The sequence below is a fragment of the Orbicella faveolata genome, unplaced genomic scaffold, assembly GCF_042242905.1.
Source record: "Orbicella faveolata isolate gen_17 unplaced genomic scaffold, um_ofav_v1 contig_47, whole genome shotgun sequence".
NCBI lineage: Eukaryota > Metazoa > Cnidaria > Anthozoa > Scleractinia > Merulinidae > Orbicella > Orbicella faveolata.
Window position 1 is genome coordinate 22,322,501 of NW_028301577.1, and position 12,206 is coordinate 22,334,706.

A 12,206-nucleotide genomic window follows, 5' to 3' on the forward strand; every position below is an offset into this window, starting at 1 on the left:
TCGGTAGTTTCACTCCAATACTGCTAGAATTCTCGGAATTCTCTAAGGACGTTTTCAGTGATTTCTCAAGTTTCGCACGCGCTTGAAATTTAGCCTTTTCGAACTTGATTTCTTCATTCATGATCCGTTTCCGTTTTTCTTCTTCGCGTTTTTCCTCTTTGGCTGATCTAATATTAGCGGCTACATACTTTACTTGTTTGAGAGTCCCTTCAAACTTATTGATTTGGGCTTCCAGATTTTCCAACCAACTTCTAATCTCCGCAAGGTCCTCGTTGTTTTCTATTCGCAATTCCTGAGCTTGCAATTTAGGCTGATGTGTTTCGTCAATAATAGATTCTAAAGTGCTCCCATGTCTCTCGATAGCCTTTACATCTTCGGTTTCAAGTACTTTCTCGGTATCTTCTATGGTAAACTTAAACATTTTCAGCTTACCTTCGATCTTCTCTTGCAATGTTTTGATTTCGCTCATGTTGACATTTGGTCCGTAAAACCTTTGTGTTTTGAATTCTTCTCGTCGCTTGTTTCAGAACTCTCCTTTTCTCTGGAACCGTCCTGGCAGGGTCACCACTTATGTCACGATGATTTCCTGACACCAGCTAACTTTTTATTTCACACTTCGTTCGCCATTTTCTTTTCACCCTTCCTCTACCCTCGTGCTTACTCGACTGGTTCAAACCGGTTTCTATAATGTCACGTTTCATGTCATACAATTGTCACGTTTTTCGTTCCAGCATTAGTATATTTTGTTATTAAGTAAAAATACTCTTTGATATTTCTTTCTCTCAGTACGGCAAGTCAGACGAGATGAGAGAAAGTACTACGAAGATTTACTGCAATACAGTAAGCAACATCTCATGGTGAGTCTGATAATAACTCAGGTATTGATTGATTAATATTTAACAACAGGAAGAGATCAAGCAGAGTGTGGTCTGAGGTGAGCACAGTGAATAAAGCGCATTCTGGAGAGGAATAGCTCACTCAAGCCATGCACAGCTTGCCTTGCATGCGAACTGTTTTTCTCATTTGCTAATATTTTTTGCCCTATGAGCCTGTTTACAGGTTACCAACTTAACAAATCAGATGATAGAGTATCTGCTGATGAATTGTGTGATTATTATAAAGATATATAAGCATAACTTATATTCCACAGCTTTTTCCGTACCACCTGTCAGATGTCATAGTGAAAGGATTGAGGATCACTCCATTCTCATACTACTGCAGCATCATGGAGAGCATCATGGCAAATGAAAGGAGTTATGACTCATTGCCAAACTTCACTGCAGCTGATTGTAAGTTTTGAGATGTATGTAAATGAGTTAAATGAGCTTAGTCATGTAGTATTTTTAGTTACTTTGGCCACTTGCAAAATTACCTTTAAATTGAAGGAAACCTGAAAATAGTAGTTTACTAACTTAAGATAGAAAAACACTTAAGAGATAATAATAAACCATAAAGAAACAAGGATGGTAAAAGGATGGAGAAGATTGACACGGATTACAAATGATGAACTTGAAAAATTTAGGCTAAACTTTTCAAGATGTGCAAAGTGTGACATAGCTCCTTTAAGTCTGTTGGTTAAGTCTGATATAAAAGACAAGTAAACTATAGATGTTCTCCTTTTGGTGCATTCCTTACTCACAGGTCCAGGGTTGAAAGATCCTTGATGTATAATGAGCATCTTACAAAGATGTTGATAGATTAGTTTTTTATCAGGATTTTATGGAAAAAAGAGAGAAGCTGGCATTCATCAGGTGGCCAGCATTTCCTGGATGTTAGCATAGGTGCAGTGCACCCCATTGTAGTAGCATGTTTAAGCATGTGTACTTGAGAGATATTTGCGTGGAGCTCCTAGTAATTTGGCTCGTCTTCTTCTGCCCCTCCCTCCCCATCCCTTTTCCATGGTTATTTCAGTGTGGTGGGTGCCTGAATGACCATGTATGGGGGCTCATGGCTGGGTTGTAGGGATTGCCAGCCATGAGAGCATTTTACTGTCTAGGGGCCAGCTGGTCACAGTGGAGGCCCCCAGACATCCCAGGCACCCATCTTCCATACAGCTTGATGCAGTTTGTTAATTGATAATTTAAACAAATAAACAAATTTTATTTTATTTTTTATAAAAAAATATACAGGTCTACGACTTTTGGCTATTGGCAGAAATCAGTACATTGAACTAATGAATCAGTGTCGATCATCCAAGGTAAGCAATTTAATAACAAGATATTAATTAAAACTTTGTGGAGTATTGTTCTTAAAATCAAACCATTGTCAGACTTGGCATTAAAAGTGTACTTCCAACTCAGTACAGACTATACTTTAACCTATACAAAACAGCACTTTCACACAAAACTGCACTTCTCCTCCATGCTGCAATTCTACCTTAAACTTTGAAAATCTTTCTTCCCAAAAGTGCTCTTTTACCTCTAAGTGGACCTTTAGCCAAACAAAAACCCTTTCAAGTCTAAACCACACTTTTGTATGCATAGTGCATACCCATCTCAAAGCTACACTTCCACAATTAAAGTGCACTTCTACTCAAAACTGACACTTCTACCTTAAAGGACTTGTGCACAGTTTCCACATGGAAAGTACACTAGTTACTCAAAACCATAATTTACCAACTACTGTGACTCCATAGATTCCACAAAATGTTTGCCTGTAGTTTTCAATTTGAGGTTGCTGTCTTGGATGAATAGACTTGGAGTCATCAGAATGTCAAGAAATTTTACTTCCAAGCTTTAGTGTGAAATTTGTTTTATAAGATCCCGATAATTTTTTTTGTCATATTGCATTTTGCAATAATCTTTATTTCATTTGAGATCTCAGTTTCAGTGCCCTTTAGTTGGTTAACTCCCAAAAGGAACCAGTGGACATTTCTTTTACTAATAATACCAACACACCATTAACCAGTCAGATAGTGAAAATAAAAAAATGTCATTTACCAGTATCATCATCACCTTGATGTATCACCAAATTCTCAATACATAACAATAAAGAGAAGCATGACTTTCAGTAAAGAGTTCTAATTTACATAATTTCCTAGTGTGGTACCTAAAGGGTCAAGATAATTTCATCATATAATTGTCTTTTGAGTCATTGTACGATGGTTTCTTGTTTCAGAAATTCTTCAGAAAGAAGCCTGTAAGAGACCTCCTCCCAACTAAGCCTGCCTTGTTGAAAGTTCTAGAGCCTTGGTGGATTGTGCAGATTGGTTATGTAACAGAAGATGATATCAGGGTAAGTCATAACGGAAAGACCAGATGGAAAAGGTTGGTGATACTCTAGATCGGTTGAGGTTGTAGAAGCTTATAACCAGCAACACTGACAGGGCTCAAGACTAATAGGGATGGCGCAGTGACGAGAGCGCTCCCCTCCCACCAATGTGGCTCACTTTCGATCGGGGTTGTGGTGCCACATGTGGGTTGATTTTGTTGTTCATTCTTGCCTTGCTCCAAGGGCTTTTCTCTGGGTTCTCCAATTATCCACCGTCCACAAAAACCAACACTCTAAATTTCAATTTGACCAGGATAGAGGACAAGCATGAAAATCAGCTAGGGCTGATTTGGCTTTCTCTCTAAATATTGTTATAAGTAATTTGCTATATTTGGCAAGAATCTTGAACTCTCAAAGTCTTGAATTGGTATTGGGTGTTCTCGCTTTTACTATCCATAGTACTGGCATGTTTGGTTGCAACTGATAATTTGAGATAATCTTCATTTAGATGTGTTCAAATGCCGAGCATCAGGCTATTGATTCCATCATTGACAAAGGCCCTGTGCGAGCTGGAATGATGGACCTTAAAGTCGTGCAAGGTACTGACATTTGTCATTTAAGGTCAATTTCCAGTTTCTGAGATCCTATGTGGATGTAATTATAATGTCTTTCAGTTTTGGAGGATACTTAATCCTTTCTACAAATTACTCTTGTCCTCTGATCATGTTGTAACTATTTTGTTTGAAAAGAAGACATTAATTTATTACCAGAGTGCATGAAATCAACAGGTATTTTTTTTTTTTGTTGGGAGTTGGGGTGGGGGGTGGGGGGTGGGGGGTGGGTTTAAAGAGGTTTATTTTGATCATTCAGATGTTGATATTATTTGAATTAAAAGTTTATCATTTGATGAGGAGCCCTGTTTATAATTTTTGAAATGTGTTCTGTATGTCACCAGCATTTTTTGCAAGCTCTCTTAATATCTCATCTATCTGAGAATTTATTAGTTACACCGTTTGTTTTTTTTGGCAGGTTTATACACAAAAGGTCTTATCTACATAGATGTCCCAATTGCTGATGATGACTACATAGTCGGTAAAAAAATTTAGTTTGAAATCTGCCTAGTATAGTAAGTAGAGTAGTTGGCAGATCTCCAGATGAAGTGGTCCAGGCTCGAGCCCTGGCTGGGGACATTGTGTTATGTTCTTGGGCAAGACACTTTACTCTCACAGTGCCTCTCTTAACCCAGGTGTATAAATGGGTACTGGTGAATTTAATGCCAGGATGTAGCCCTGTGATGGACTAACATCTCATCCAGGGGCGGAGAAGAAATACTCCTAGTCACTTCTTGCTACAGAAACCAGGATAAGCTCAGGCCTGATGGGCCACGTGGCTCATATGCAGACTTTTCGTGTTTACCAGTTCCAGTATTCTCGCTCGCACACTAATGATAGGATGCCTACATGTATATCCAGCTAAACTGACTGATTACTGACTTTTCATTACTTCCTTTTCACTGCAGTTCCACCTTTAGAGAATTTTGTGATGAACAGAGTGCTGGGTGATTATTTTGAAGTTCTAATGTACAAGATATTTGTTTCAATAGATGAGCACACTAACATAGCAGAGGTAAGCTCGTCATTTAATTATTCGCATCGGTAATTTATATTTTATGCACTAATTGAAGGAGCAGTAATCCCGTAGTTAAATTTCTCATTTAAATAGAGATCGGTGCCTTTCAAGGGAGGATTCCAAGAAAGAAAATTAAAATAAAATGTCTCACTTTGTGTTGTGAACTTCAAATAGTTTTACACCAGGAGTAGGATAAAACAAAGTCATTGCTTGGGGTGGGGTGCTGGGGATATTTTCTCGTGGGAGTGGGTGTTGGTAATAATGTTTCTCCTAGGGAGTTGTTGCTGATAGTTATTGTAAATTGGAGGAAACAAATAATGTTAATTTAGCATCTTTTGTTGACTGTAATGGATATGTTTTGCATTTGTGTTTTACTTTACAGTTAGCAAATGTTTTACAGATTGATTTACAATTAGTTAAGGTAAGATTTTTTGATCTTTGAAATAGGTGATCAAGTTATTATTAGTGCACAATTTTTTCTTTTACACGTACTACAAATGTAGAAATGCATAGAAAGGTTGTTTATGCCACACAGAAACTGCAGAAAGATTGGCTTCTTGAATGATAGTAGGTTCTGGACTTGTGACATTTTGATATCGGATTTTGTCTTTCAGAATGCTGTGTCAGTTTACATTCGGTTGGGATTTGCCCACAAGAAGGGCGAAGAAATGGACGAGATGAAGTTACACCACTCCTGGACAGAGAAAGTCAACAGTTTGGCAATGAAAAGGTAGTTCTCAATATCCCAAGCTACAGACAAGCTAACTTTTGAAGTATCCACACTGTGCCACACAGCCACGGATCCATTTGGAACAAGAATATTAGCTAATTTCACCCTTAGGTCTCAATTTAAAAATAAACCTACAAATTCTACTACTGTATAAACGAATTGGTAAAGCAGGAAAATGAAGAAAAAACCAATATGAAAGCAGGGTTAATGCGGCAAAAGGCTGAAAAGAACGGCTTGAGGCTTAGAGGTGATTTTCAAGCAATCAACGACCAATATGATGTGCCTTGACAAGATGCACATACAGCTTTGTCACAGCTTGCTTGCAACTTGCAATAGGTAAGTTTAGGAACTTCTGGTGCGTTGAATGCAGAAAGAATTGAGTTTACAAAGGGGAATTTTGTAAAAAAATTATTGAGGAAGTGATCGCCAACTGGGCATCTAAACGCAATCTGGGTGTGGAACACGAACCTCTCTAGGGAAAGAATTGGCTTTGGTCTCGCTTGAGGGACGACCTGTTGTTGAGCACTTTTCCTGTTTTGTTTTGATTTGCTGTTTTCGTCTTGTCTTACACTAGATATGGAAGCAGAGACAATTTGTTGACTCTAGATCTTAACAACCTTCCTGAGAAGACAAATTCTGTGTCTTCACTGGACGCTCCGGCAACTGATGCCCAAGAAACAAATGGAGAATTGTCCACTACAGGTAGAAATAACATGCACTGGCAACTCCTTCTTGAAATATAAGCACTGACCTTTAGCGGTGACAGTCCAGTTTTAAAAGTGATTGTTGTGGTTTCTTATTCTGTGTGCTTTGTGTAATGTAGAGTTTGTACGACTTGCTTTTGTCTTTTGTTTTACAGAGAACATTTCAGGAGGGAATTCTAAGAGAATTGCATTCCTATTTGACTCTACACTGACGGCATTTCTTATGATGGGCAACCTCTCACCGGTGAGAAACTGCTTTAGTTTTCCCTTAAAGTGATTGGTTTAAAAAACCTCACGCCACCTACAGTACTTGACCGATCAGAGGCAATACCGAAATAAATCACCAATTGGTCACGTGCGTTTTCCCGCGCTTGGCTTTGTACGTATTCGCGTTGTGTTCTCATTGGTTCGCTGTGTCGTTTACTTTTATTGTGATTGGCCAGTGTGGTTACTTTGGTTTTGGTTTCATAATAGGCTCGATTACCAGCCGCTGTTCGGGAAGGGATATAATGGCGGAAATCGAGACTTAGTGGGAAAGCGTTCAAAAGAGGAAATAACGTGATGATTTTTTTCGATGCAGGGTTTAAAGAGTCATGCTGTCACCATGTTTGAAGTTGGAAAGCTCACAGACGAATCCTTGGACAGCTTTCTTGGGGAGCTTGAAAAGGCAAGTTCTGATTAAAGCACTTGTTTAGAATTGTTTCTTTAAGTTGATAGTAAATATTAAATGATGTGTGTGTTAACTGTTCATCTGCAGGTGGATAGTGTGGCAGAAGGCGAAGCACAGCGATATTTTGACCACGCCATCACACTTAGGGACACTATCCTGTTCTTGAGATACAACAGGAACCTTGGTTTAGAACCTGGTCAAGTACCTGCTAAGGGCTTAGGTGAGTAATGTATTTAAGGGTCCTGTACCGTAGCCCCTTTTTTATGACAGGTTAAAATAGGGGAGGTATGCCTTGAGCTTTAAAGTCATTTTTTTGTGATGAACGAAGTTACCTCCAGGATTTGGTACTTTATTATTAGTTACCTCCAGATTGAAAGAAACGACATGAATTGGGCTCAGAGGGTTAAACTAAAAGAAACACATGATATGACTGATTAGAAGCAATGCATGTGATGATTAATGAGCAAACATGTCTTCTGAAGACCAGAGGCTACTTTAAGTCGCTTTTATCGGGTTTCTCATAGCAAGCGTGCTATTACAGTGTACTTGGATTTGTATCTCAATGGGAAAAGCGTTTTTGTTTACTTTGTAGATCTGTTGCGATGTGAAAGTCTTAACAGTTTAGATTCTGCTGCCTGTGGTCGGGTACTACAGAAAAACTACAGGTAATTGATCAAAAAGAAGCCCACTCCTGACATTTTCTATGCAACAAGAGTAAAATTTAGTTCTTTTTGTACTACGTGCCTTTTAATGCTCAGAAATTACGTCTGCCAATGAAGAAGCCTTCGCTGAATGACTTATTCGGTTTCAGTGTGGAACTTAAAGCTCATAATTTAAACAAGTACCCAAGAATTACAATACTAGACTACGAGTAGTCCCTCTTCCGCTTAGTCCTTTGAGTGAGACCGTAAATATACTGCTAAGAAACTGGCCTCCTTTCGCGTACTTCTCGCCCCCAGGATTTCGCGCAGCCAGTTTTTTCTCGCGATTTTCTCGCGATTTTCTTTCGTGTCACGCACGACGGGCCAAGTGAAAGAGGGACTACTCGTAATCTATTACGATACGACCTACAATGATGAACAAAAGTCTTGGGACAAATTTGCTCTTTTGGCGCTTTTGCACACACGCCAAACGTAATAAAACTTCACCTGCCTTGTCTCTCTCTCCCCTCCCGCCCACCCCACATATGATGTTGAAAACTGTTGATCGAGCTTGATCAATGTCGATGTCACTTCCATTGTATTGGATGGGGATTAGGGGGGTGGGGGGCAGCAAAGCGTTTTTTAAAAGCACAGCAGTGCTTTTTTCAAACTTCAATTGTAAAACACAGATAATTCGTTTCATTACATAAGTGTCCCAAGGACTTTTTGTCCACGATTGTAGCTAATTTTTTCCCCTCATTTCAGCTTATTAGTGTCCATGGCCCCTCTTAGCAACGAGATTCGACCCGTAACGAGCTGTTGCCCGCCACACATTGGTCCAGCTGTACCCGAGGTCAACTCAGTTTGGTTTAAACTCTTCATATATGACCAAGTGAAAAATGGTCCGCCGTCACTTCTTTTAGTCAAGGGTACAAGACTGACATGGTTACCCAAGATTTTTGAGGTAGGTATGGCAAAGGGTAAAGTCTGCATACAAGCCAAGTGGCCTGTCAGGCCGGAACTTATCCCGGTTTTTGTTTTATGAAGCGACTAAGAATATTTCTACTCCTCCCTGGATGGGATGCTGGTCTATCGCAGGGCTACCCCCCAGCATTTAATTCGGCGGTGTCCATTTATATACCTGGGTGGAGAGAAGCTCTGTGAGAGAAAAGTGTCTTGCCTAAGAACACAACACAATGACCCCGAACAGGGCTTGAACTCGGACCGCCCGATCCGGAGTCGAGCGCACTAACCATGAGGCCACCGTGCCTCCACAGATATTTTGAGCTTACAGCAGTTTATGATAATATATGTATAAAAAAATGTTTATCAATGTGTTGAGAGAGGAAAATGATTACGAAGAGTCGAAAAGATTGCGAAATCAGTTATTGAAGAGCGTTTTTTCTTTCTTAGGATTATGAAAGATTAATGATAACAACGTGGGGTCACGATCCAGGAATTGTTCCCGTGTCTAACGTTTTATTGGCGCTCAACGACGCATTGTCCCACTCTGCAGTTTTAGTACAGGTGAGTTCACACTGTAAGAGATTATTCTAGATTAGCGCGGGTTTCAAATTCCTTTCAGAAAACCCAGAGAGCAGAGCATAGCAGAGTTGAATACAGTGACAATCAATGCGATAAGCCAATCAGAACTCGTAGTCAAATGTGCATGCAGTTTTTTGAGCACGGGAAAATCAAACGCGTGCAACTGGAGGTGAGCGCGGGAAAAGCAAAATTTGCAACCGGGGAAAAGAGCGGGAAAATGACGTAAGCTAAATCACGGATGGTTTCAGTCATGCACTTGATTGGTTAGAAATTTAAGATCTTCGTTGTGATTAGTTTACAGTCAACTCTCTCTAAGACGGACGTCGTCGGGACCGGCCTCAACTAGCTGTCCGTTTTAGAGAGGTGTCCGGCTTATAGTGAGTTTGGTTACAGTAACATGACTGAAAAATGACAGGGAATATTGTCATGTGTCCGTCTTGTAGAGGTGACTGTAAACTTGTTGTAGGAATGTGATCACTTAAACGCTTTATTGCTTTGTGGAAAACCTGGAAAATTGCTCCATGAAGCTGTTGGTTTTAGTAATTTAGAAAATGAAAAATGCTTTAGAAAGGTGTCCCCTGTACATACTGTGTTGGTTTTTCTATGCAGGCTCATGGAGTGCACACTGAAGGAGATGTAGTGTATGTACCTTTTCCATTAGACTGTAAATACGGTAAGTAGCGGAAAATTGTAATAAAACAACAACAACAGCAACAATAAATTGGTTCATTTGAGTAATTTTTAATTGACTGTCGAAAGTAATCACAGGCAGTTATTTTGGTTTTGGTTTTGGTTTGACTACGGTTTGAGATTGGCTGAATAGTCTTGGTTTGGTTTGGTTCTACGCCAGTAATTAAAAACTGCTCTTATAAATTGTAATAGCTGCCCTTAACCTTATATGAGACTCATGTTATGTTAGACAATAATATTACCTAATTATTACTCATACTACATACATTGACCCTTACACACTTTCCAATGAAACATGTATCTTGACAACTTGCCAGGGGAGAAAACCTTTTCTCGTCGCCTTGTAAATTTGCGGGGCAATTTTTTTTCCCGCAATTACGGTGAGCAATTATTTCGATGATATTTCGGATAATCTTCGGTCCTCCTCGAAAATGGTCGGCACCACCTATTAAATCGTCGGTTAACTCCCTACAGGCGAGCCGTTCTCCGAAGACAACATGGAAGCGCACCCCGCCGTTCAACAACTCTCGAAATGTCTCGACCTTGAACACACGTGCGGCTTCATCTCGATGTTAAAGCCTTCGGTGACTAAACAAGCGGCGAACGCGCGCCGAAGGACCATTTCGGCAAATTTCGGGATGCCTTCGCCCGCCGCGAACGATCCTCGGTCGCTGTCGCCACTGATCGTCATCAACGACGCGGACAGCAGCCAGGACTCGGCGAGCGACGAACAAAACGAAGAGGACGGAGTGGACCCGATGTCGTGTAGTTCTGTGGATGACATGGTAATGGTTGGCAAGGGCAAGAAGGAGAATGAAGAAGAAGCCATCGCTGGTAAATGGTTGCCGTTAGACCTGTGCTATGGTCTGCCTCTGTTCGATGGAGACTTGTGTAAACAGGTCTATCAGAAGGTACAGATCAGAAATAAAGCTGAGACGGTTTTTAGTTGCATGGATGATGAAACTAGAATTTAACTCGATGACAAATGATCAACAATAGTTCAGCATTTTAGGCACTCAGTCACGGTATTTTGAGTTATTTTGGCCACGTACAAAATTACATTTATGTTGAAGCAACCTGAAAATAGCAGTTTACTTAGATAGAAAAACACCAAAGTGACAATATTAAACAATAAAGGAACAAGGATTGTTAAGGATGGAGAAGATTAACACGGTTTACAAACGACGAACTTGAAAAATTAAGGATAAACTTTTCAACATGCGCAAATCACGTGTCATTCGCGCATTGTGCAGCACTATAAAACAAGTAAACCATATTACTGTTTTAAGAAGCAGTTAAGCTTCTTGATACTGCTCAATCGCAAACTGGTAAAGTAAGTAAAAACTTCTCTAAATATTTTACTTAACAACAAGATTATGAGCTCGAGATTTCGATCACGCGTAGAAATCGAGAGCGAATAAACTAATTGTCTTAGTATAAATATACAAGTCGTTCAAAACTTAACAAATCCTCTTCACGGACACTTTGAAAAGGCAAAGAAGCGGGCGCCATTTTGTTACCAACCGCACACTGCTAGGCTACTCACCATCAACGGCAGAATAGATAGTGAGTAGCGTAGCCAATAAGAGAACGGCATTCGTGAGAGAACGCTGGTAGACCTATACTAAATCGGTAGAGTAGGGTATCTGGATCTTACGTCAAGACTACAGTTTCTTATTTTGAGGAACAACTCGCTGAATACAGTAATAACGGCAGGTTACCAAATATGTACAACTTTTACTTCAAACCAATAATTTGAAGAAAGTACTTGCGATGCTTCAATTTATGTTGTACCGTCATTTTGTTTCAATTATGTGTTTTGAATGTTCTTTTGCAGATCTCTTCCAAAGGATTATGTCATGAAGACAGGTAACAATTCTGACAATCTTTGAGTTGCAAATCTTAATTACACCTTTTGCATTAAAAACAGCATATAAGCAGACAGGCAAGTCACTGATCTTTGAATTGTCTATTTTTCTTTTGCAGTTTAAATTCACTAGTGCACTCCAGCCGAAAACTCACTCTGAGGGTATTGGATTTTATATCCAAGCATCAGGTAAATATTTTTCAGTTCTCTTCTCATTTCTAACAGTAAGTTGCCTTTCAGTCGTCCGGCGCACCAGCTGTGCCACACGAATTTACTTCCGGTGGAAACTTCGTCTTCGAGAATAACGTTTTAAGTCGGAGACGTTGCTTAGCAACATGACGTCAAGCTGACGTGTGACTTCACTGTGGTCGCTTGTACATTCACCAATTTTTGATTGCACATTGAGAATTTGATTTCCCGTAACGGAAAAAAACGCGAAAAAGCATATGAGTATATTTCTGGCATGTTAGACTTGCAAATAGGCTAGGCCGTCCAAGTCTCTCAACAGACAGTCGCAGTG

The 12,206-nt window shown here is 39.8% G+C and overlaps 1 protein-coding gene across 1 annotated transcript in view; it reads left to right on the top strand.

Moving 5' to 3' along the window:
- Positions 1–12,206, top strand: part of LOC110067578 (protein FAM91A1-like) — a 22,242-nt gene that overhangs the window by 6,877 nt on the left and 3,159 nt on the right. The window contains exons 3-22 of the mRNA XM_020774925.2: positions 787–857; positions 1,151–1,289; positions 2,130–2,197; positions 3,118–3,234; positions 3,719–3,809; positions 4,240–4,302; positions 4,730–4,836; positions 5,222–5,260; positions 5,454–5,569; positions 6,144–6,271; positions 6,429–6,517; positions 6,854–6,940; positions 7,031–7,163; positions 7,536–7,608; positions 8,350–8,548; positions 8,998–9,111; positions 9,739–9,802; positions 10,294–10,730; positions 11,657–11,688; positions 11,806–11,875. Coding sequence (XP_020630584.1) covers positions 787–857; positions 1,151–1,289; positions 2,130–2,197; positions 3,118–3,234; positions 3,719–3,809; positions 4,240–4,302; positions 4,730–4,836; positions 5,222–5,260; positions 5,454–5,569; positions 6,144–6,271; positions 6,429–6,517; positions 6,854–6,940; positions 7,031–7,163; positions 7,536–7,608; positions 8,350–8,548; positions 8,998–9,111; positions 9,739–9,802; positions 10,294–10,730; positions 11,657–11,688; positions 11,806–11,875 — 2,237 coding nt within the window. The remainder of the gene's footprint in view (positions 1–786; positions 858–1,150; positions 1,290–2,129; positions 2,198–3,117; positions 3,235–3,718; positions 3,810–4,239; positions 4,303–4,729; positions 4,837–5,221; positions 5,261–5,453; positions 5,570–6,143; positions 6,272–6,428; positions 6,518–6,853; positions 6,941–7,030; positions 7,164–7,535; positions 7,609–8,349; positions 8,549–8,997; positions 9,112–9,738; positions 9,803–10,293; positions 10,731–11,656; positions 11,689–11,805; positions 11,876–12,206) is intronic.